Source organism: Penicillium griseofulvum (genome assembly GCF_001561935.1).
Source record: "Penicillium griseofulvum strain PG3 chromosome Unknown contig_84, whole genome shotgun sequence".
Taxonomy (NCBI): domain Eukaryota; kingdom Fungi; phylum Ascomycota; class Eurotiomycetes; order Eurotiales; family Aspergillaceae; genus Penicillium; species Penicillium griseofulvum.
In genome coordinates, this window is record NW_024467475.1 from 1,075,789 (window position 1) to 1,099,386 (window position 23,598).

The 23,598-nt window shown below is 47.1% G+C and overlaps 8 protein-coding genes across 8 annotated transcripts; 6 read left to right on the forward strand and 2 right to left on the reverse strand.

Moving 5' to 3' along the window:
• Positions 1-877: 877 nt before the first annotated feature.
• Positions 878-4,430, reverse strand: PGRI_049540 (uncharacterized protein; the record flags this gene model as incomplete). Its single annotated transcript, XM_040792667.1, has 9 exons — positions 878-1,483; positions 1,536-1,652; positions 1,716-1,844; positions 1,898-3,085; positions 3,139-3,291; positions 3,345-3,956; positions 4,015-4,109; positions 4,160-4,307; positions 4,356-4,430. The coding sequence occupies 9 exons, from the start codon at positions 4,428-4,430 to the stop codon at positions 878-880; spliced, it is 3,123 nt and encodes a 1,040-aa protein (XP_040644634.1).
• A 431-nt stretch (positions 4,431-4,861) lies between these two features.
• Positions 4,862-5,266, forward strand: PGRI_049550 (YjgF/Yer057p/UK114 family; the record flags this gene model as incomplete). Its single annotated transcript, XM_040792668.1, has 1 exon — positions 4,862-5,266. The coding sequence occupies one exon, from the start codon at positions 4,862-4,864 to the stop codon at positions 5,264-5,266; it is 405 nt and encodes a 134-aa protein (XP_040644635.1).
• A 535-nt stretch (positions 5,267-5,801) lies between these two features.
• Positions 5,802-7,395, forward strand: PGRI_049560 (MFS transporter; the record flags this gene model as incomplete). Its single annotated transcript, XM_040792669.1, has 2 exons — positions 5,802-6,139; positions 6,201-7,395. 2 exons carry the CDS (start codon positions 5,802-5,804, stop codon positions 7,393-7,395), a joined length of 1,533 nt encoding a protein of 510 aa, XP_040644636.1.
• A 3,519-nt stretch (positions 7,396-10,914) lies between these two features.
• On the forward strand, positions 10,915-12,772 carry PGRI_049570 (FAD-binding oxidoreductase; the record flags this gene model as incomplete). Its single annotated transcript, XM_040792670.1, has 4 exons — positions 10,915-11,217; positions 11,266-12,319; positions 12,371-12,552; positions 12,605-12,772. The coding sequence occupies 4 exons, from the start codon at positions 10,915-10,917 to the stop codon at positions 12,770-12,772; spliced, it is 1,707 nt and encodes a 568-aa protein (XP_040644637.1).
• Positions 12,773-12,854: 82 nt separating this feature from the next.
• PGRI_049580 (transcription factor domain-containing protein) lies at positions 12,855-14,403 on the reverse strand (the record flags this gene model as incomplete). The annotated part of the gene is made up of 3 exons (XM_040792671.1): positions 12,855-14,150; positions 14,204-14,294; positions 14,345-14,403. 3 exons carry the CDS (start codon positions 14,401-14,403, stop codon positions 12,855-12,857), a joined length of 1,446 nt encoding a protein of 481 aa, XP_040644638.1.
• Positions 14,404-15,473: 1,070 nt separating this feature from the next.
• On the forward strand, positions 15,474-16,490 carry PGRI_049590 (aromatic alcohol reductase; the record flags this gene model as incomplete). Its single annotated transcript, XM_040792672.1, has 3 exons — positions 15,474-15,509; positions 15,564-15,977; positions 16,038-16,490. 3 exons carry the CDS (start codon positions 15,474-15,476, stop codon positions 16,488-16,490), a joined length of 903 nt encoding a protein of 300 aa, XP_040644639.1.
• A 548-nt stretch (positions 16,491-17,038) lies between these two features.
• PGRI_049600 (aspartate-semialdehyde dehydrogenase family protein) lies at positions 17,039-18,250 on the forward strand (the record flags this gene model as incomplete). The annotated part of the gene is made up of 3 exons (XM_040792673.1): positions 17,039-17,069; positions 17,128-17,385; positions 17,445-18,250. The coding sequence occupies 3 exons, from the start codon at positions 17,039-17,041 to the stop codon at positions 18,248-18,250; spliced, it is 1,095 nt and encodes a 364-aa protein (XP_040644640.1).
• Positions 18,251-18,566: 316 nt separating this feature from the next.
• On the forward strand, positions 18,567-19,756 carry PGRI_049610 (40S ribosomal protein eS4; the record flags this gene model as incomplete). The annotated part of the gene is made up of 5 exons (XM_040792674.1): positions 18,567-18,577; positions 18,725-18,862; positions 18,931-19,215; positions 19,352-19,646; positions 19,703-19,756. 5 exons carry the CDS (start codon positions 18,567-18,569, stop codon positions 19,754-19,756), a joined length of 783 nt encoding a protein of 260 aa, XP_040644641.1.
• Positions 19,757-23,598: the final 3,842 nt, after the last annotated feature.

Sequence of the window (23,598 nt, forward strand, 5' to 3'; positions counted from 1 at the left end):
GGGATCTGGGGTATTTCGATGCCGATACGACACTGCCATTCTCGGAGGTACTGGACAAGTAGAGGGTGTATCATAATGTTACCAGCTTCGTCAATGCGGAAAAGGTGGCTCAACCGACCTACCGTCGAAGGCCGATGGCAAAGGTGTTTCACCGGTGTCTGTTAGGCGCCGCTGCGTCCTGGTATGGAAATGAGACGGATGCAGCTCAGTGGCGGTTGTTACGCACGACGAGCAACATGGATGAGTGGTATCAATGTCTCGTCGAACGATTCCGTTATTCGACTCTTCGTCAACATGTCGCTTTTACTTTTATTTTGCTTACTTTCCTGAATGTGGAACCCAGTTCTTATCTTTATCCAAGTCTGCTTCGTTAGCTAATACAGTAGGTCAACCTTGGAAGCCAATATCGCGATCACTATCAAGATCAAGCGAGATCAGCCACTCTTACAAATTGATAAGTGGGAATGGGATGCGGATACAGGGAGGCTACGGGCTTTCAACGCTTGAACCTACATTCAACTTACTGGATACACCGATTTTCCACAATGTAGATGTCATCTCGAAACAAAACAGCTCTAAGCTCCTTTGCGTCCGATAGAACAGTGTATACGATACCCGCGAATTTTTCCCGATAGTTGCAAGCGTCGACGCTTGGCAGTCATTAGAAGACGCATTGAAGACATACTACATTGCAAGACAAACTAGAAGCCCACTCGAAAGATATTGAAATACGAATGAAATAACAGACCGGAAGACATATTAGAAAATGAACCAAAAGTCACATCGAAAGACATATCTAAAACAATTAGATATGACAGACATGATTCAATTATCCAAGACCTATGTACATAGTCACACAAATACCTAAACAACATGCTCACTGCGCAATCCGATCCGTTGACCCGGTAAAATCCGTACTCGAAAAGAGGAAGTCTCTAGAAAACTCCAAATCCATATCCAGATCCAGATTGTGAAGCCTATTTTCCTCCAAATTTCCCTGAGCCTGTGTCTCTTGGAAAGAATCATCGACCTGATTACGTTTTGACGCACTGCTTAACTGTGATTTCGTCGGGCTGTTACGGTCAGCCTCTGCCAATGGTTTCCTAACAGAGCGAGATATGACACTAGCCGGTGGACTTTTTGTCTTAGGACCTGCAGCAGGGGAAGTGGTCAAATCATAGGGCCGGTTTGTTGATTTACGATTTCCTCTTGGTCGTTTTGGGGTACGACCATTGATATTGGAGGTCATAGATTCAAAGGACTGTGATGGCTGTGTGTCATCTTCATCGTCGCTTATGGAGTGCAGGCTCCTTGCAGCTGGGGTGATGTTGGCAGGGGACCTGGTTCGTTGGTTGTTTGGAGGGGCGTTTGATTCAGGGGCGTTGGCAGAGAAGCCCATCACACCCATTAGTCGGCCAATGTGTTGTTGTGCTTCTGAGAACTCGCGGGCCTTGGCAGCACGTTCATCTCGTAAGGCTTGCACCTAAATTTAACGTTAGAGTGTTCGTACTCACATACAAGGGGATATTATTTACCTTTCTCTCCAGGTGGTGGATCCGTTTGTCTTTCGACTGCGCATCTCTAGAAGCATCAAGAGCGGCAGCTTGCAGAGCAGTATGCAATCGCCGGTTTTCTGTCTCATGCTTCGCTATCTGAAAATGTTGACACATGATTAATTCTACTCATCCATAAATCTGATGCTTATGTAGACGTACCTCAGACGTGGCTCGGGAAGCTTCAGCTTCATGGTCATGTTTGAGCTTCTCAATCTCACTCCGTGATTTTTCCTCTGCTTCTTCTAATGCGGAATAGAGCCTCTCAACTTCAATTTTCTGCTGTGCAGCCTAGAAAGAGTCAGCATAAATTAATTCGTATTGACTGGTGCCAGCAAGCTCACCATTGTTTCCATGGACGCTAGTTCCTTTCGGAACTCTTCCTCCTGGGCTAGGAGGCGGTTCACTTCATCTTCTTTGTCATTAGCAAGAAGCCTGGTCTGCTTCAATGTCTGTCTAGCACTATCAAGCTCTTGCTTCAGAGAGCTAGAGAGGTCGGACAAGGTAGCCTTTTCACTCGATACTTGGTCAAGACTCTCGCGTATCTGCTCATTCTTCATTTGCAAACCGCACATCTCCTGCTGAAGGTCTTCCAATTGATCATCCTTCTCAGTTAAAGTAGCCATCATTTCCAGTTCCTTTGAACGGGATTTTTCTTTTTCAACAAGAAGTGCTGTCTCGGAACTCTGTTGCTGCTGCTGAAGCTCCTCACGTGCAGATTCAAGCAACACAGTCAGCTCATCGGTGTATGCGCATTGACCTTGAAGGAGTTGTTCAAGACGTGTGTTCTCCTGGCCAAGTTCAACAAAACTGTCGGATAGGCTCCTTGACTTAGCTTTTAACTCTGAATTTTGAGTTTTCAGTTGTTCATTTTCGTTCGCATATCTGTCCCGCTCTTCTTCGGCAGCTCGCAGAGGTCCTTCAACATTGTGACAGCGACCCTCTAAATCAAAGCACATATCCTCGATCTTTCTCATCATGCTATCGTGTGAGGTCTGGGCATTCTGCATAAAGAGTTCGGTGACTCCAGAGCGCCAATCGCGGTTTATCTGAGTAGACGACAGGTCATGTCTGTCGCGCAAGGCAAAGAAGCCACGGAGATCCTTGGGAGTTGTTGTTAAGAAGGCACACTGGAGGCTCGGCATTGATTGCTCCACTCGTCGTATAAAGGATTTCATGATAATGTCGCCTCCATTTTGCCCCGAAGCCATGTTGTAAAGTCTTAATAGAGATAGAAACAGCCTGTTTTGCTTTATGTATAGCTCGGAGACACAGCATGCTTTGCCACTGCATTGGTTTTCGCTTGGCTGTCGGGGGAAGTATTCAACCATCTCCCCAAGGACAGCCTTCAGAGGGGCCATGGAGTTGTTAATACTAGAAAGCATGATCTCGGGATGTACTTCTTGCACACCAGCTAACACAAAGTGTGCCAAGTTCAGTGCTGCAAGCTGTCCTGTCCCCAACCATTTATCAGCCCTTAGGAGATCGAAAGTAAAGGCCAAAAGCTGACGGCTGGCAGTTTCCCCAGATTCCTGTTGATGTCAACTGTCAAAGGTTGTCCACAGAGAGGAGATTTTATACTTACTGCTAAAGATTTTGCGAGGCGTGGAATCAGTTGATGGGGTATTTTTTCCACAGTCTCTTCACTGTTCTCGGACAAAAGAACCTTTATGCCAAGCTCTCGTAGCTGGGATGGCAATGAGTGTGTCGGGAGAAGTGTGTGCAAAAAGACGATTACCTATCATCAAATAATTAGCATTTCGCTCCCATACGCAAACAGCCATAACTAACCATCGTTTGTATTTGGCCATGGAGACCGTCTCTGGCGGCCTTCTCACACAGCTTAGCAATTTTAGGATTATTACCTGCTAGCCAAGCCTGTATCTGCTCAGGCTCAATTGCATCAGCGATGCAAATAGCCAGCCGAATGCTCTCAGCCGCCTGGGGCGGTACCAGATTACAACTGGAGGAACAGGCGAGTATAACGCGCAAGACGACCAAGTCGAGTGTCTTGAGACCCCGTTTCTGGCCAAAGAAGTGCTTAATGTTAAGAAGCCATGGTGCTTCTGATCCGTGTTGGTTTTGAGATACTGTATTTAGTGCGGTCGCAATCTGCGCAAAGGTTGCCAGACATAGGAGGTTGCCCATATGATCGTCGAGGTTGCGTAGTGTCTTGGTGAACTCTAGCTGTAGATTGGACATGACCTCGGACGGAATGTCATTCAGGATTCTTGGCGATCCTTTGAGTCCTGAGATGAGAGCGTGGAGAGGTGTTACCGTCTCAACGCAGGGATTCTCTGCCAACATGCTGACCAGCTTCGTGATGAATGGTGCAATCCTAGCTGGCGGTACAACACCCTCTGGTAGGGGGGACGAGAATAATGCAATACATGCCGGGAAATACTGCAATAGTTAGGTAACATCCTTCAGCTAGCCTTGGTTGACAAGAAGCGAAGCTCACCTCGGTCCCGTTAACATCCAGGGCCTTTCCTAAAAAGGCATCCAAAATCACCGGATGGTGTTCTAGTAGCGCATCTCTAAAGGACGGTGCAGATGCTAGAACATGTCAGACTCGAGTCCTAGCAAAACTTTCATTGAACACAAACCGAATGCAGTGATCAAAGACAGAGCGACGCGTGATCGCGATAGAGCTTCAATCAAAACATCCGCCAATAGGCCAACTTGGCAGGGCTTGCTCAATGCCCAGGCGACTATTGTTGAAGGTCGGGTATGATACACCAGATCATGGAGGTCCTGGTATTATTAGCATGTATACTCTCATGCCAGTCTCAGCCGACTTACCTGTAACGAAGGTACGTAAGGAGCGGTAACTAGGCGTTCTACCTCGCGCGCCAATTGAGCGAGTTGCTCTGCCATTTCAAGATTGCATAGATGTTAATCTGGTGGAGCTGGTTAGTACGCGATTTAGTCTGACAAGATTGATGTTTCGTGTACGAGGTTCTCCCCTCCGTTGCCCCGTCAACCATTGACATCTTGGTTTTCTCGAATTGCTCTCTCAGTTACCATACTTAACACCTTTTCACTGTCTGTATTCTGTATTGTGTTAATTCTTCAGACCCTTCTAGCTAAAACACCGATAAGGGGCGAAATTTCTAGAAAATTTTCGTTTTCTACGCATGGAGATGTTTGGAGATGTTGGAAGAACCGTGGAGGCGGTACATACCCCATGTGGTAACATCTCCAATAGCCTCCAACAACCTCCACCATATATAAGACGTCATCCCAAGAAGACTTGGACCTAACCAAAATAATTAGTCTACTCCTTCTATATATCTCCTGCAATCAAAATGTCTTCTCTTACCTACATCAACGAAGAAGGTGCTGGTCAAAAGCACAGCGATCTATGTCACTACTCCCAAGCGGTCGTGCTTGGAAACGTCGTCAAATGCTCCGGCCAAGGAGGCTGGACCGAGACTGGTGATTTGGACGCCAACAACATTAATGGCCAAGTGGATCTCGCCTTTGCAAATGTGGACAAAGTTCTCCGGGCGACAGGGCTACGCGGATGGGAAGATGTCTATTCGATTCGCTCGTACCACGTCGATATTGATTCCTCGTTCGATTACTGTGTGCAAAAATTGAAGGACCGAATTCCTAACCATCGTCCTATTTGGACTTCTCTTGCTGTCCCTCGATTGGCGTTTCCGGCGATGAAGATTGAGATTGAGGTCGAGGCCATCAAACATGAATGAAAAGTCAAAACTAGACTTTGGAGACTTTAGGTGTATTTAAACAAAAGCTATTAAAGACTGGAATGCAAGACCACTGTTGGTTTCCCTGGTCAGGCCTTAAATCACCTGCACGTACTGTTTGATTTGCCCCGAGTACCATAGAAAGATCTACTAGTAGTTCAGATCTCCCATAAGCTACATAAGTATATAAAGCCAGCACATAATGTACCAAAACAAAATGAACGTGTTTCAATCTTTTGCTTTGCCGATGGTGCCTGAAAATTCCTTTAGGTGGAGGCATGTTCAAGCCTGTGTGGATAACTCAATCACCTCCAACTGCCACCTCCACACTTGTTCGGAGACTTCATTTTCTTCTTAGCTACCAGACATGACAAATCATGCTAGAATTAATAATGAATGAGAAGTTTTTTATATAGCGACTAGTGTGCTGAATTTTGTTGGCAATGCAATTCAGATCGCCGTGAGAGCCCACAAGGTTAGTCTTCCTCGAGACCTGCATCGTTTTCCTGTCTAACCCTAATAACAGCTTGACGAAATGCATCTTCAATGGCTACGCGACAGCATCGTTGGGCAATTTTTGCGCCAATTTTGCACGCCTTCTTGGTTGAAGTATCATGAAGATGATCTTCAATGGCAACCAGACTACGCATTCTACGATGAGAAGACAATACTAGTCGAATGGTACCCCGAGCATGACGAAGAAAACCCCCACAACTGGTCACAACTGAAAAAGGCCTTTATCCTCTTCGTTATCGGTATTTATAGCTTTGTGGTTTATTTGGCTGCGCCAATTTACACCCCCAGTGAGAATGCATTCATTGAAGAATTCGGCGTGAACAACGCAGAGGCATCCCTTGGCCTCGCTCTTTATGTGTACGTCAAAAGACTCAATCCTTTAATCATTTGTTGATATCACATGCTGACCCAATTTCAGTTTGGGATACGGTACCGGCCCTCTCTTCTTCAGCCCTCTGAGCGAAATCCCGCGCATTGGACGCAACCTTCCGTATGCTATCTCTTTTTTCCTCTTCTGTATTGTCAGTATTCCTACAGCGCTGGCACCCAATGCAATTGGGTTTTACTTCCTGCGGTTCCTTCAAGGATTTTTCGGAAGTCCTTGCTTGGCCACCGGAGGCGCCTCAATTGCGGACATCTACTCATCTGACGTGCTTCCACACGCGATGGCAACATGGGTATTATGCGTTTTCTGCGCTCCAGCCATTGGTGTAGTAGTATCTGGTTTCGCAATTCCCGTGCTTGGCTGGCGGTTCTCATTATGGGAGATTTTGATAGCCGCTGGTCCCATTCTTGTCCTGCTTTTGTTGTTGCCGGAGACCAGCCCCGCCACTATCCTTCATCGACGGGCTCGGCGTTTGGAGAAGACGGCAATCAAGAGACCTTATAGCTACCAGACTGCTACGGATATCGCGCAGGCAGGCATCTCTTTCTACTCGGCTGTAGAAGAGTCGCTGCTTATCCCCTCGAAGATCACATTTCTTGACCCGGCAATCCTGTTTTTGAATTTTTACACATCTCTGACATACGGCATTTACTATTCGTTCTTTGAAGCTTTCCCAATCGTCTACCAGGGGATTTACGGGTTTAATCTGGGAGAGATGGGGTTAGCTTTCTTGGCTATTGTTGTCGGAGCGATCATATCATTCGCAGTTTATGACCTGTACATTTACAAGGTCTTCATACCCAAGTCAAGAAGACTTCGAAAGCCGGAAGACGTCTTAGTCCCTGCCCTCATTGCATGCTTTGGTCCTTCTGTTGGCCTGCTGCTTTTTGGCTGGGCTGCAAACCCAAGCGTCCATTGGATCGTACCGACCATAGGAATCGTCATCTACCCAGCATGCGTGTTCATTTTGATGCAATGTGTCTTCCTCTACATCCCCGCATGCTACCCGCAATACGCAGCTAGTGTTTTTGCCGCCACTGATTTCACCCGAAGTGCTTTTGCGTGTGGCGCTGTCATGTTTTCGAGACCACTCTATGAAAACCTAGGGGTTGGCCCTGGATGCAGCCTGTTGGCGGGTCTGACTATTGGATGTGTGATTGGAATTTATTCGCTCTATCACTACGGAGAGGCCTTGCGACTCAGGTCAAAATTCGTACCGAAATGCTGACTATGTGAATAAATTGGAGCAAAAGGAGGATGTATTCATTGGCCCTCTACCAAGGAACTGGTGAACATTCGCTTGCAAACATTAGCATATGTATCCAGACCTTCTCCAATTACCCTCAATATCGCCCACTGGTCATTTCCTTTTATTAATATAGCCCATAACTTTATAACGGCGAAACCTAAGTAGGCACAATTAGATGGTAATGTGGGCCTGGACCAAAGGTCTTCATCGCCTGATGTCCTTCCCTCTTCAACAATATCCCCTACCCAGCTAATAAGGCGGCTCTCATGTTCTAATCATATCAGCATATTGTTAACTCTTGGGCGAAGAAATGCACATACCATCGAGCGGCCGGGTCTTCTGACAGTCCGATATACAGAACAGCCATTTGCTGAGGAAGATTGCAAATTCCAAACCACACAGTGAATGCTGAATACTCCACACAAATGCATGGCTGCGAGAGACAAAACTGACGCCCAACTTGACTGGTATGCTCAGAGCATGTGTCGCATGCAATATTGCTGGAAGCAAATGAGGGCCACTAGGAAGACGCGGCATTTGGCGTAGTCTCTCGGCAACTTCCTGTGGGTCTCGACTTCCAAGGATCTTGTATGAACCTATATTGAATGCCAATCGAACATATGCAACTCCGAGCAATGCCGTGGAGGTGAAAGTGACAGGTCCGTTGGGATTTCGAGGGTCAAGACTTGATTCTGGGGCTCGTTGCCACTGAGACGTCCATGTGTGAAGAGCCTTCCTGCGGAAGAACAAAGTTCAGTATCTGGGCTCATTGAAAATATCTTGATGGCTTCTTACCTAGATGATTCCTTCTGGCGATTGAGCAGGGTATGATCTTCGTTGGAGTATGGGTTAAACGCCCGCTGAATAAGCATGATTCTTTGGATCAGAGCATGTAAGAGAATGTAGTTTGCTAAAGGAGATGGAACCGGTTGTGAATTAAGTAGATGCGGTTCGTGGGAGCCGTTCAACAGGTGAGAGAGAGCTTCTTGAAAAAGCATTTGCCGTGCATTGCCTGATTTGTGCACCATGGACCATTTCTCTTTGTTTGGAGCGATCCATTCGAAACAGGTGCATGGAAGACGGAGATGAACTTCGTCACTCAGTATCACTGGCGGAGTAGCGAACGCTATACTGTGTAGATTAAGAAGAGCAAAAGAGAACAGCTTGACTCTTCTGTCTGACTCTTGCTGTACCCAGGTGTACCAGTCTAATCCCTGTTGTAGAGATTCTTCCTTCTCGTCGAGTTGACACTCTCTTACACATCTCGCGAGAAAGCTTTGAAGGTTGAATGCATCTCGTATGATATCCGGCTCACTTTGCCAAGTTGCAAAGGCAATTAGATAGAGAGCACATCGTGCCTCGTGCATCGATTGTCTGTATGGCAAGTTTTCGATACCCGAGCTCTGTGTTCCCGAATATGTTGCCTGTCCAGCACTAGACGGAACATTGTTGTTCAATTCCATTCTTTCTCTTTCCTGTGAATTATGTTGCAAAGTCTCCTTTGCCGCATAAAAAAGAATAACTGCTTTCCGATGTTCATGCCGATACTGCGCGCCAAGCGCAGCCATGGCCAAAATTATCATCGGCTCACAGTCCTCTACTTTGAAAGTTGGGATATGGACGACTGGTATATGAGGATAGAAGCCATCAAAGAATCCATTTACAAATCTTGTAAGTGAGTGACAAGATGGAAAAAGGGGTTCGTGCATCGCCGTCTGAGATCGACCAAGAGCTCGAAGAAGGCGATTGCGGTGGTCATCAGTGATTCTCACAATGGGTAGAGTTAATACTCCAAACTCGGCTAGTTTTTCACCGTCAGTAGTCATGTAGGCAGATAGAAATTTAGCACAAGGAGATTTACCAACTGATTCTCGTTCAATGGGAAGTTGGCTGAGAGACTGATCTTGATCCGACTGCGAAGAGGGCCGCTCTTGCGATATATTCTCAGTAGGCCCCGTAAAGACAGGATTTAGGTTCGATTCTCCTGCAAATATTTGAACAATACTAGGCTCGGAAGGCAGAGCCCATTCAGTGCTGAGCCCCATGTTATGGCTGAACGATTCCAAGTCCTGCAATACCAAGAGATCCTGGGCATTAAAAAGCGAGCCTCCTAAACTAGTTAGAAGGGTATTTCCGCAAATTCAAGTGAAATAGAATTAATGCCATGTACCTTCAAATTGAAGATCGGGGAGTGGTTCCTGCCGATGAATCATTCCAGCCGATACATCCGTGCCTTGAAGCTCAGGAAGTTCCCAAAAGGATGCGCTGGGGTGATGTGTCTCAATGGCATTATTTACTTGTGATTGGTGACTTTGACTGTCATCGGTAGTCACAGGCGATGGCTCTTGCAATGACGGGGTTATTGAAGAATGGCCAATGTCCTCATGACGCTTTAGGAGATCGCGCCGGCCAAAAGAAGCACCACACGAACACTTGTATGGCTTTTCGTTTGTATCTAGAACACATTAGTCTCTAGATGTGCAGATTTTCTTTTTGATGTCTGGACTTACGAATCCGAATGTGCCGTTGGAGATGTTCGTGGCGGCGAAAATGACGCTTACAGTGAGGGCAGGTCCTGGGTTTCCTCTTTGGCGTGCAGTCTGGTGTCATAATATCTGATGGGGAATTCATCTCTATACAGATATAATTTTTTGTGCCTGAGTGGCAATATGTGTACTGGAGAAAACTGGGTTGGAGTTCAAAAGTAACGAGTACCTACCCGTAGACATGTATGTTGTTACGGATCGGACATACTAATTATTAAGCGTCAACTGAGATTTTTTTTCTGCGTGCTAAACTCGGGATTTCGATAGAATATTAGTATATAAGATATTCGCAGCCATAACATGCTATATCTCTTAATGGCAGCTCTTGATATTCTGCTCAAAAGTAGCCCTTCTCGGGGGGCCTCCAAAATGCCAAGACTCTAGGTAACTCATCCACGTGATCTGAAGACCATCTGGTAGCACGTGACTATCAAATATCCAATACAATCACGTGCACTATCCTGTTCGGATTGTAGCCCGTCAGGGAGGCTAAACCAAATAGGTCGGGCTGAGGGCGCCATAGCTGGGAAGGAAGGGGAAAAGGTGGAGTAACAAATATATAATTTATGCTAGAAAAGAAGAAAAAAAGGCCGGAGGTATCGGAGGACTCCGTTATTCGGCTTTTACTCGCCCCCACGTTCGACATCTCCACAATTTCGGCAATGGCAGGCCTAAGATGGCCTGAAAGCGGAAATAAAGTGGGATGGATATCAATTAACGTGGATTATAGTGGTTAGAATACTTAAAGTGGTGCCCATGCGGTCCAAGGGACCTCCCGGCTAAGAGACCCTCAACTTCTCTCGGCCGAAGTCCGACACTACAAAAAGCCGGTCACATCATGCCCATCCACAATATCGACATTTATTTCTTCCCTTTTAGCATTTTTGACTCTCTTCTTGTTCTTTAAGCTTCAATTCTTTAAGCCCTTTTTCTTTATATATAATTATCCACTATGCGACCAGTCCTCCGGGCCTCGCGTGCCCTTCCAGCTCCTTGTCGGCCCCAGGTCTCGCGCACTATTCTCTCTCGCGGTGCTAGATTGAACAGCTCCACTGCCGGGAAAACAGAGAATACAGAGAGCACAAAAGAGAGCAACTCCTCTAACAGCCCTCCCTCGCCCTTTTGGACCCCAGCCAAGGCCCTGCTCGTCTCCGCATTTGCTGCGGGGTTAGGCTACGGCGTCTCCTCATATACTCAAACATCGACACAGACACCCAAGAAGCCTCAATATGGCTCAGTGAAGGATTTTGAAAAGGTAGGTCACCTAATACCAGTCCAGGACCATCTAAACTAACAATCCCAGGCTATCAGCGAACTACGGGCCAAGCTCGGCGAAGACACAATCGGCACCGACGAAGAGGAACTCCACCAACACGGCTTCTCAGAATGGTCCAGTCTAAACGCCGATCGTCTGCCCGTCGCAATCGCATACCCCAAGAGCACTCAAGAAGTCTCCGAGATTGCCAAAGTATGCCACAAATACCGCATGCCAATGATCCCCTACTCGGGCGGATCGAGTCTGGAAGCCAATTTCTCCGCCCCGCACGGCGGCATGACAATCGACTTCGCATTCATGAACAAAGTCCTCGAAATTCACCCGGATGACATGGACATCGTTGTCCAGCCCTCCATCCAGTGGATGGATCTGAACGAGCAAATCAAGGACACAGGAATGTTCTTCCCCGTCGACCCAGGCCCATCCGCCATGATCGGAGGTATGGTCGGCACAAACTGCTCGGGCACTAATGCAGTCCGCTACGGTACCATGAAGGACTGGGTGATTAACCTCACGGTCGTGCTGGCTGATGGTCGCATCATCAAGACCCGCAGACGTCCCCGCAAGACTTCCGCCGGATACAATCTGACCGGCATGTTTGTTGGCTCGGAAGGTACGCTCGGTATCGTCACTGAGGCTACGTTGAAGCTGGCACCACTCCCGGAGATGACTCGTGTTGGTGTTGTTGCTTTCCCGACTATTCGTGACGCCGCCTCGACTGCTATGCAGCTCATTCGGAAGGGTGTCTCTGTGCAGTGCATGGAGATCATGGATGATGTCCAGATGGACGTTATTAATCGTGCGGGTGGAACGGGCCGTGAATGGAAGGTCTCGCCTACGCTATTCTTCAAGTTCTCTGGAACTCGCGCTGGTGTCGCAGATAGTATCGATTTGACGACGAAGCTCGCAAAGGGTAACAATGCGGAGTCTTTCGAATTCGCTCGTGATGATCGCGAGGCTCATGACCTGTGGTCTGCCCGCAAGCAGTCGCTGTGGAGTATGATGGCGCTCCGCAAGGAGGGATCAGAGGTTTGGTCGACTGATGTGGCTGTGCCTATTTCTCGACTTCCTGATATCATTGGTATGACCCCTTCAGCAGTTGCTTTGTTACATGTATACTGACTGCTGCCAGAAACCTCTAAGAAGGAATTGGTTGACCTAGGCCTGTTTGCCAGTATCCTTGGCCACATCGGCGATGGAAACTTCCATGCAAGCATTATGTATGACCGCAACGATCCCGAGGAGAGGGCTCGGGTCGAGAAAGTAGTGTACGATATGGTTGATCGTGGACTGGAAATGGAGGGCTCATGCACAGTAAGTCGCTCATCTTGAAATTACTAGAATATCAGCTAATTCAGCGCTGCAGGGCGAGCACGGCATTGGGCTGGGCAAGAAAGGATCTTTGAAAAAGGAAGTTGGACCAGATACCATCGATGTCATGCGCAGTATCAAGCGTTCATTGGATCCGAATTGGCTGCTTAACCCTGGCAAGATCTTTGACTACGATGCCGACACCCCGGGTCCAGGACATTGAATGTTATTTGGCATTTTATACATTATAGATGAATAAATTTCAAGAATTTCCAGTAAAATGGTGTCAATATTTGAAGTTATGCTCATAACAGTGTTGTTTGCTCAGAGCCCAAGACCTGAAAGTATCGCTCAAAGAGATTCGCACTCCACTGACAGCCAGTGCCTGAACTCGGTATGTCTGTATGTTCACTAGCTGGTTCCATGTGAGACGAACTGTCAATAGCGGCCGGAGCAGCCGCGGCAGCATTCGCCAACGCCCACATACGGGGAAGATGTTCCTGGGCTTCTGATTGCATAGTCGATACCTCAGAACGACAGTTCGGGGCTCCGGGTTCCAGCTCGCCTGGGGAAGAACGGGAAGAACCAATATCGTCTTCTCTCTGGCGCTTTAATGTCCCGAGCCCAGGGTGCTGTGGTGACTCTATAGCCATGGTGTGTGATTCTTCGAAGCCGCTGTCGTCTGGTGATATCCCCCAATGCGATGGATTGATCTGTATCATATCCCGAGAAAACAGAGCCTGCGTGCGGAGTTCTTCGATATGCCCCCAGCGGTGATCACGTCGGCAGTCACCGTCCATCTTCAAGTAATTGTATGTCTCATTGACCGTTTGCCATGCCGAATCCAACCCCTGGCCTTTCGGGACCAGAGAAAGATTGATGAGCAGACATGTCAAGGCATCCCATTCGATGTGGTTTTGAAAAATCCAGAGCCACTGTCTACTCTTTTCATGGCGTCTCAAAGCCGCAGTTTTCTGCAGAATCTCCGTGCAAACCTTTCGCAGGTTCACATGCATGAGCATAGACTGGTCTTGCCTCGCTCGGGGTTTTATCACTGCCAGTTTGAGCTTCGCGAGTATCAGATTGCTGGAGACGGTTGTAAAATAGTCTAGCGCAATACTTTGATCTAGATGCGATAAATATTGCTGCTCGACTTTCTCTTTGAAAAGATCTACCGCGGTGGATTTCTGAGAAGCCGATAAAATTGGGTAGCAATTTTCGTCGCGGAACTGGTCAGAGAGGATGGTTCGACGGGCAAAATTACTGATCTCAGATCTTGTGAGGCTCAACACCATCTCTGTTTTCCCGCTACAATTCTGAGGCGGGTGTTTCATATCAGGGTCAAGGCTTGCATCGCTCACATTCGAAGGGAGTTCTGTGTCGAACCATGACTCTAGAATACGAGGAGTTGTGCCATAGTCCTCTGCGATATTGATATCGAGAGTATATATCTGCCACCAGAGTCGACGACGCATTTCGACTTGAAACGGTGTTAATCCTAAAGTAGAATCGCGATGCAGGCCGATTTTGAGCGCAATTCCAATGGCATTCCCAAGCGATTTCCTAATGTCTAGTCCTTTCTCATACCGCCTACTGCAAGCCTAAAGCAGTTGTCAGGTTATATCAGACCTTTCCTTGTTTCAGTATCACGTACAATGTATATGACAAAGGCTTGCAGAACAGTCATGTCCAGTGACTCCAATAGGCCGGCCTTTGCGAGTGAACTTTCAACTCCGGTGCGATATCTTGAAACATTAGCGGGGTGGTCATCTTTTTCTCCAACCCAGACACATACCTTCTTAATACTTCGTGTTTGTCTTCATTAAGCTCAATCCGGCAATCTTCCACTGTCATTGTTGCCACAGCAGCATAACAAATGGCGGATATCAAACACCCTGTGGATGCTCCAAGCGTCTGCTGACACTGGGTATTCTTCAATATCTGTCTCTGGACCGTTGGTGGATGCATAATTTTGAGGATTGGCTCCACGTTCTCCACGTACTTTTGCCAGAGGAAAGATACCAGGACCCGGGAAGGACGAAGATATTCGAGTACGGAAGTGGAGGGAGCTTCTAATAAGGGTGGAGTTTGATCCAGCCCCCATCCATCATGTCCGTTGCTTTCGCGAGACTGCTGTACTGGGTCATGGCCATGGATGCCACCAACAGATGGCGACGAAGATTGAGTCTGTAGAAATCCCTGGAGTTGGGAGAGACTCTGCTCAAAACGAACTAGTGTGCGCTCAATTCTTCCGACGCGGGCTACTATATTATCTCCAGCTTTTTCGCTCTCGGTGCTGGCAGGTTCTGCTCTTGGCGGCGGGTAGGTGCATTGTATCTTGACTTTGACGCAGTACGAACAAGGCAGGGATCTGTCGCATTTGATTTTTCGTCGGCGACATTCAAGGCAGGAGCGCACTGTGGTGCTGGATATATGAATCATTGACCCGAGATCTTGGTGGGACTGTAATAATGACTGGGGAACTGTGAGGGTGTAAATCGAGACAACATGAGCAAGCTGATGATACGACGTGAGCTGATTGGCTAAAGCGGAGCGACGGAGGACCCACTCCGCATTTCTAAGCGCAAGGTGGGCCCGCCCCATGCACTTCGGAGATGGAGTACAACATACATAGATCGCATCATATTATATACCCTTTAGGAAGTTGTTTTAGAGTCATTAATTGGTATTATTTGGTTGGTTGAAGCGGAGCAGCGGACAGAAGGTGCGGATTATTGCGCTAGGCAGCATTTACATTCAGCAGTCTGTGATATGAAATCAACATCCGATAGAGAGCGAGGGAAATAGCGCAGGACTAGATATAAAGATGACATTCCACACTTGACGGTAAATATTATTCAACCACGAAAATACAAGCATTTCTATCCAAGATTAATACTTGATCTATAGTCCAACAACCCAAAATGGCATCTTATTTGAAGAACGTGGCGATTATCGGTGTATGTCGACTCCGTTCTCAGGTATATTTATTAACTCAGCTAATAGCTTGACAGGCCAGTGGCAGCATTGGCAAAATCATTCTCGATGGCCTTGCTGCATCTTCTCGGTTTGAAATTACCGTCATCTCCCGCAAGGAGAGCGAGGCGACCTTCCCGCCTGATATGATTGTTCTCAAGACCGACTACTCAGAAGAAGGTCTCGAATCTGCATTCAAGGGCAAAGACGTCGTCATTTCCGCTGTGGGTGTCGGTGCATTTGGCGAACAGAAGAAGTTTGTTGATGCTGCCATTCGTGCAGGTGTCAAGCGTTTTATCCCATCTGAGTTTTCAGTAAATAGCCAGAATGAGGCTGTTTTGCAGTTGTTGCCACTATTCGAACAGAAAAAGGAACTCGTCGAGTACCTCAAGAAGCAGGAGACAGATGGATTGACCTGGACTGGTATAGCTTCTTCTGGCTTGTTTGACTGGGTAAGTCTTCCATCGCGAATTGAAATTTTGGGCTTGAGTTGATCAGTGAGTTTTGACTAGAGTCTTGCAAATGGATTCTTGGAATTTGACATTGCCCGTCATACGGCTACGATCTGGGATGGAGGCAACAAGAGTTTCACCCTGACCAATCAGAAGGCCCTCGGTGAGGCTGTTGTTTCTCTTCTGCTGCATCCCCATGAAACCAAAAATCAGTTTCTCTTCATTGCCTCGGTTGAAACCACTCAGAAAGACATCCTTGCTGCTTTAGAGAAGGAGTCAGGAGTTAAATGGACCGTGAACGAGACTACCACCGACTTTCAAGTCAATCAGGCAGTCGAGAAGCTTGCTGCTGGGGACTTCAATGGTGTTTTTGCTCTAGTTCGAGCCACTGTTTTTGGCAACATCCCAGGCCTCCATTCAAACTATGCCAAAGAGGAGAAGCTGGCAAACAATGTGTTGGGACTTCACTTGGAAACTGTCAGGGATGTTGTCAAGCGTGTGCTCAAAGAATAGACAAAAATCCAAGCCATATCATAGACCACTTTCTGGGTGGTTTTCAAATGACGTTCCATAGAAAGAAATGCAAACAAGCCAAATCTCGGGAGATTAAACTTTGACTAAAGACCCACATAATCTGGCCAATCGGGGAGCCGCTATTTTGTCCGAACGCAGGACGCTGACATAATCGCGGGGCAAGGCAATTGGCTGAGAGCGATATCGCTGGCGCAGTAAATTGCTACAAGCCTTCAACCTCATCACCAGCGAAACTGTAAGTAAACCTACTGTTTTATTTTGATATTTTGATATTCCAAATCCCTGGGACTCTGCTCCATGTGGTCCGTGAGAGATTAGAACTAGCAGAGCCTCCTACATACTGCATGCGGGGCTCTGGAAACGCTTTGACTCATACAGGCCTCTCATGTTATATGGCCCGATTCGGCATGGAGCGGTTGTTCTTTTGTATATCTGTTTATTGATCGCTAGTTTTGACTTATTGGAACTTTTGGTTTGCTAACTTACATAGGATCTAGGCCCGTTTTCATATAAAACTCAAAAGCAAAATGGCTCCTTCATTCCCAAAGAAGAAGTGCGGTATGTTCTCAAATTTTACCAGCTATTTCATGCATTGTTCGATCCTAATATGTTACAGGTGTTCTCGGTGCCACTGGCTCCGTCGGCCAGCGCTTCATCCTATTGCTGGCAGATCATCCCTTCCTTGAGCTTCACGCCGTGGGTGCTTCTGAGCGCTCAGCCAACAAGAAGTACAAGGATGCCGTAAATTGGAAGCAGGCTTCTCCCATGTCTGAGAAGCTCAGCAACTTGGTCATGCGTGACTGCAAGCCCGAACAGTTCTCGGATTGTGACCTTGTCTTCTCTGGGCTGAACAGCGATGTTGCTGGCGAGACTGGTATGTGGTTAAGTATATCAAATTTAAGGAACCTAACCATGTACTGACATTTCATGCAGAAATGTCATTTATTAAGGCTGAGATCCCTGTCTTCTCAAACGCAAAGAACTTCCGCAAGGACCCCCTTGTGCCTTTGGTGGTTCCTACTGTGAACCCCCAACATTTGGATCTGATTCCTCATCAGCGGGAAAAGTACGGCCTTAAGAAGGGCTTCCTAGTCTGCAACTCCAACTGCGCTGTTATTGGAATCGTCATTCCTTTCGCAGCTCTCCAGGCCAAGTTTGGCCCTGTCGAGGAGGTCGAGGTTTTCACCGAGCAGGCCGTCTCCGGAGCCGGCTACCCCGGTGTTCCTACTATGGACATCCTGGACAATGTCATCCCCTACATCAGCGGTGAGGAGGACAAGCTCGAGAACGAAGCCCAAAAGATTCTGGGTTCATTGAATGCTAGCGCCACCGGTTTCGATGAGCAGTCTGGTCTCCGCATCGGTGCCACTTGCACCCGTGTGGGTGTCACTGACGGTCACATGGCATTTGTCTCCTTGCGTTTCAAGAACCGCCAGACCCCCACCGCGGAGCAGGTCAAGGAAGCTCTGCGGGAGTACAAGTCCGAGGCACAGAAGCTGGGTGCTCCTTCCGCACCAGAGCCCGCGATTCAGGTGTTCGATCAGCCCGATCGTCCCCAGCCCCGCCTGGACCGCAACATCTCCTGTGGATACACAGTGAGTGTTGGCCGCGTTCGCGAGGGTGCCCCAGGTGGTCACTTTGATATCCGATTCGCTGCCCTCTCTCACAACACCGTCATTGGAGCTGCTGGATCATCCATCCTCAATGCCGAGGTTGCTGTTATCAAGGGCTACATTTAAGTTAGTTACGAAAAGTGGAATTATCAGCGCATGTCAAATAGATACAAATTTTCGTACAAATGAATTAGATCTCATTGGTCTCTCTATTCCTAAAGGGGAAGTTCACGGGTGGATCAGGCCCTGGGCCCGAATTGGAGATGACATAAGCAAGTGTTAAAAATCCACTAGTGGAGTCTGATTGGTCTGAGTGGAGAATAGGGCTCACAATAACCACACACTAAGCGAATTCCTCTCTGATTTGGATCACCACTTCACGGCTTGAGCCTTCTCTTTCGACACTCCGACCACCTAACCTTCAGTCGACAAATCAGTCAAAATGCGCGGCCCGTAAGTGTCATGGAATCGCCCTTTGCATCACTATCCTGTATACTGGCATCGTCTTTCTGCTGAATTGCGAGCTCAGCCAGTCACTGCGAGAGTGATCGAAAATTTCTCGACTTGGAACACCATCACTAACAATCATGTTCTTTACAGCGGAAAGCACCAGAAGCGCCTCAGTGCGCCCTCGCACTGGCTCTTGGACAAAATGTCCGGAACCTACGCGCCCAAGGCCTCCCCCGGTCCCCACAAGCTCCGGGACTGCCTTCCCCTGATTGTCTTCATCCGTAACCGGTACGCACGCGACACAATGAATTTCTCGATACGCGACGAACAACCGCTGACATTTCTTTTGTTGATAGTCTCAAGTACGCCCTGAACGGTCGCGAGGTCAAGGCCATCATGATGCAGCGTCTGGTCAAGGTTGACGGCAAGGTCCGCACCGACACCACCTTCCCCGCTGGATTCATGGACGTCATTTCCCTCGAGAAGACCGGCGAGCACTTCCGTCTCATCTACGATACCAAGGGCCGTTTCACCGTCCACCGCATCCAGGCTGAGGAGGCTGAGTTCAAGCTCTGCAAGGTCAAGCGTGTTCAGCTCGGCAAGGGCGGGATCCCATTCTTGGTTACGCACGATGCGCGAACGTGAGTTCCACACTCCACAAGTTCCGTGTCATTCAGTCGTTGGACCAAGCTTTGGTTGATCGGCGGAGGACAACAGAACAGTAAGATTCAATTTGATCAGAACATGGTTTTGCTAACTTGCGTTTTCGCTCTACAGCATCCGTTACCCCGACCCCGCCATCAAGGTCAACGACACCGTCAAGGTTGACGTTGCCACTGGCAAGATCCTTGACTTCGTCAAGTTCGACTCCGGTGTTGTCATTATGGCCACTGGTGGTCGTAACATGGGTCGTGTTGGTGTCATCACTCACCGTGAGCGTCACGACGGTGGTTTCAACATCGTCCACGTTCGCGATGCTCTTGACAACCAGTTCGCTACCCGTGAGTCCAACGTCTTCGTCATTGGACAGGACAAGCCCTGGGTTTCCCTCCCCAAGGGTAAGGGTGTCAAGGTATGTTATTTTTTCCAACACGTATGTCTATGAATTGTTCTAACATATCTTTCTAGCTCTCCATTGCTGAGGAGCGTGACCGCCGCCGTGCCCACGACCTCGCCAACTAAATTCACAATATCTTCTGATATTTGTGGAATAGCTGGCAGGTTAAAAGAAACACTAAAAACAGTAGCTGGGAAACGGCGTCTTGTCTTGCTTAATGGACTTGAATAATGCTTTCTCGTAGGTTTCGAACCATAGCAAACAAAACAGGAACGGGTTAACCGCTTCGTTTCCGAGTGATATGATACCATTTTACGTTACCTCTTTTCGAATGATTTAATGACCGTATATTTACCTATCTCCCTCGATCCTTCCTCTTCCTGGATGATTAGCTCTCATTCTTTTTTGGCCTTGTTCTCTGGCCATTCATCCCAGGCGTACTTCTATGCACTCTATGAAGATCGAGGGAAATGTAATTTTTTCCTAATATGTAGTCAAGATGTGAATCCATTGCCATACCAGATGCCACTAGAGCGTGAAGCCTGCTCGTACTAATCTATGTCGTGCCCTCATCCAAACTAAAACATTCTGCACACCAAAGCCCCGGCTGAACAAACTCAATCCGTTTAATGAAGATCCACGAGGTGCATTAGTTTGGTCTACAACACACTAATGTCCACCATTTTTGACATGGATTCAATATCCGTGGAAGCAATCGAATACTTAAACTTGACACTGCACTTTCAAAATAATCTCAAGTCCACAAATCATACACTGCTGAAGAACATCTGTAGATCCCACTCCAAAATATATATTGCCTACATATGTTGTACTCATCTCCGACACAACGTTAGTCCAAATCGATCAATCCATAGCACCAACGCACCAATGCACCTCGGCTTATTTGATGCAACAGTCTTCCCGTGTCGGTGTGCTATGTACACGTACAAAGAAGCGGAAATTACCAAGTTTTCGATCACAAGCCTGAAGATGGCGATCAAAGTCACAATCCTCGGCAATTGATCTTCTCTACATTCTAATTTGCCCCCTCACGCATTATTATTGGCCTTCGCTTAAGCAGCGCGAATCGCCCACTATAGGCAGGAGACGATCATCTGCGGAGGTCAGCAGGGGTGATCATGATGGTAGAGGTTTCACGGCCCAATTGATTTGAATATGGGGTATTTGAATATTGACATCCACATGTTGTGTCACGAAAATCGAGGTGTGTCCGGCATTTGGAGCTAGCTTATGCGATGCAACAGCAGAAAGTGTCCGATGTGGAGTTATTGCAGGTTTGCTATCAGCACTGGGTCCCTTTACTATATAAAATATATCGTGTGGGTGCTTGACAGCGCTATTTGTGGAGAAAATTAGATACTTACATATACTTCCAAATTCTGTGCAGGGCTATTTATACAGGACATGTAAGCGAGCACATGCAGAGAAGAGTGGCCAAGAGTCTAAGAATAACTTATTCATCTCCGGTGTCGGATTGGAGATCATCTCCTTCTCGATCGGGATGGTTAAAACTTGTAACGGCTCTGGAGACAATGGGCGGTTGGCCCGTCGGTCCGCACCTACCACACTTGAAGGATTACGGAGAGGATGGAAAGGGACGGGAGAGGCAAGCGGATCATATGTCCATCCAGTCCTTGGAGGGAGATTTTCTCTCTTGAATTTCTCCGACGGCCTATCATGGGTGGCAATCGTAGCAGATGGGCGGGGGAAAAGACGATAATCTGATAGATCCAAAGTCAATCCTAGTACTCGGCCGTGCCACGTTCGGCTATCCACCGGGGAAAAGTTCTCCGTGTTCCAAGCGCCATACTGTTGGTAACATGCACGACAGGATGGTATAGAACTCCTGACCCATCATTTTATGCAGCGTGTAGAGAGGTGGACTGGCCTTTCGTAGGGAGCGGTATCGGAGAGAAGGAAAAAGCAAGGCTAGAGGTTGTAACTACCCAAGTGGCAGGGGGGGATCTTGCCTTGAAGCGATTATATCGACTTCATGCTGCATAAGTGGCTGGCTGTGTTGGCCATTAGCATATAAATTTGGAATTTGAGCTACACAAGACGCAGTAATGGACATACTATCTGGGGGATGCAGAACAATGCAGTTGCTGTGGATCATTCTTAAGCGAGTATCCCTGGTTATTGGGTACTTTTGTTCGAAATGCACAATCGATCAATCGAGCTGGTATGAACTGCCGGCGATCTAAAGCGACAAGATGTGGAGTCTCATGTAAAAGCTGCACCTGAAGAGGCCAGATATTGCATAGTTCAAACTATAGTCATTTCTTATGTGTCTGAAATGCAAATATTGGGCCTAGACCTGGTGACTTAAGCAGTGCATATGCAATCACAAATATTATAGACTGAACCTTGTAAGAAAAATAAAATAAAATAAGGAAAACCGGGAAACTCCAGAAACATCCATGATATCTGATATCTGATATCTCCACAAACTTTGGCGTGGATCTCGGGAGATCCGTCCCAGTCCCAAGGAACTGGGTAGGGAGAAAAAAAAAGGGAATTTCACGTGGTTTAACATTTACCTTTATGAAAATGATTGGACTGGAGAATACACCCATCGTAGAATTACTTACATAGTACTTTGTGTTTCCTGCAACGTATGCTTAAGGAATAAGCTTGGAATTATTAGCTGGTAGTGGGAATGCGGAATAGAAGAATAATGCTAGGAATGGACGTCAATTGGGCTTGAAATATTTGATATAAGGTGTAGCGGTGTAAGGGAATCTTGCAAGGATCGAGTCAAGGATGGCGAATCTTGTTTTTAATGGAACGAGAACGAAACGCTGATCTTGAATTATGGAAAATATAGTAGATAATGATATAATAATGATATAATAGTATATTATAACCATTTTAGGTCTTGAATACTTCCATTGGAAATTTGCCTAGAACTCGGTGTGTTTATCCTTAATATGGTTATATAATTCTTTCCCGGTAATATTGACGGGCAAACCAATTGCAGACTTCCATAAAATCTATAAAAATTTAAACTAAAATGTTCTAAAACGTTCCAAGATGTTCCAAGATGTTCCATTATACCCTTGAACTCCCTGACGTTGATCGTAGACTTGGCATTTTACGGCCACTACGGTTAGCGCCCATATTTGTGGTACTAAGTACATATGAAATCATTAGAGGCCTGGACCAATCTTTTAACAGATATTTAGTGGATATTTAGTGGATATCTCTTTCTATTGTATGGTACTTCCCTTGACCGACTAATTATAAGCTTCCCGATTTGAAACTTCCAGAATAATCCTCTATTAAGGGTTGACCGCTTCTCACAATAGAACTCTTCAAACTTGTCATATTGTTAACTGAACCATTCCATTTCTGCAGCCCAACGGCCAACGGGTGTTCGGCATACAATCTCGGTAACTAGCAGAGAAGCCCAACTTGCAGATCAGTATGGAGGTCACCCCCCCCTGATACATACTAGGGACTCCCAATATAGTAACCCCATATACAATCCCAGCCAATATTTGCCCCCCTTTCCTTTATTTCCGACGGGAGATTTCCAGTAGCCTGGAAACCGGGATTAGCGCCCTTGTTAATGTGCCTAGAGTTCTCCCATTTTTGACCCTCGTGATGTGTCGAACGTGGCGGAAGCAACAGGGATAAAGGGAAATCCCATTCTGGTCTTATGTTTAAAACCAATCACCCTCACCTTTCCGAGCAACCCGCTTTATTATCTGTGCGTTATTTAGTTATTTTTTTTTACCTTTTTCGTATACTCTTCTCTTACGTCGCGTCTAACATACACCTCTCATCCCTGTCCTGTAATTACTCTATTCAAGCGCCGTGTTACATGAGCGTCAGCGTGTACTTTGCCTGATGTGTTGGCCTTGATTATTTTATTTTTTCCCCCGATGGTGACCGCATAAATGCAATCGACCAGCCCAGAAGAATCGGCTTTTCAACCGCCTCC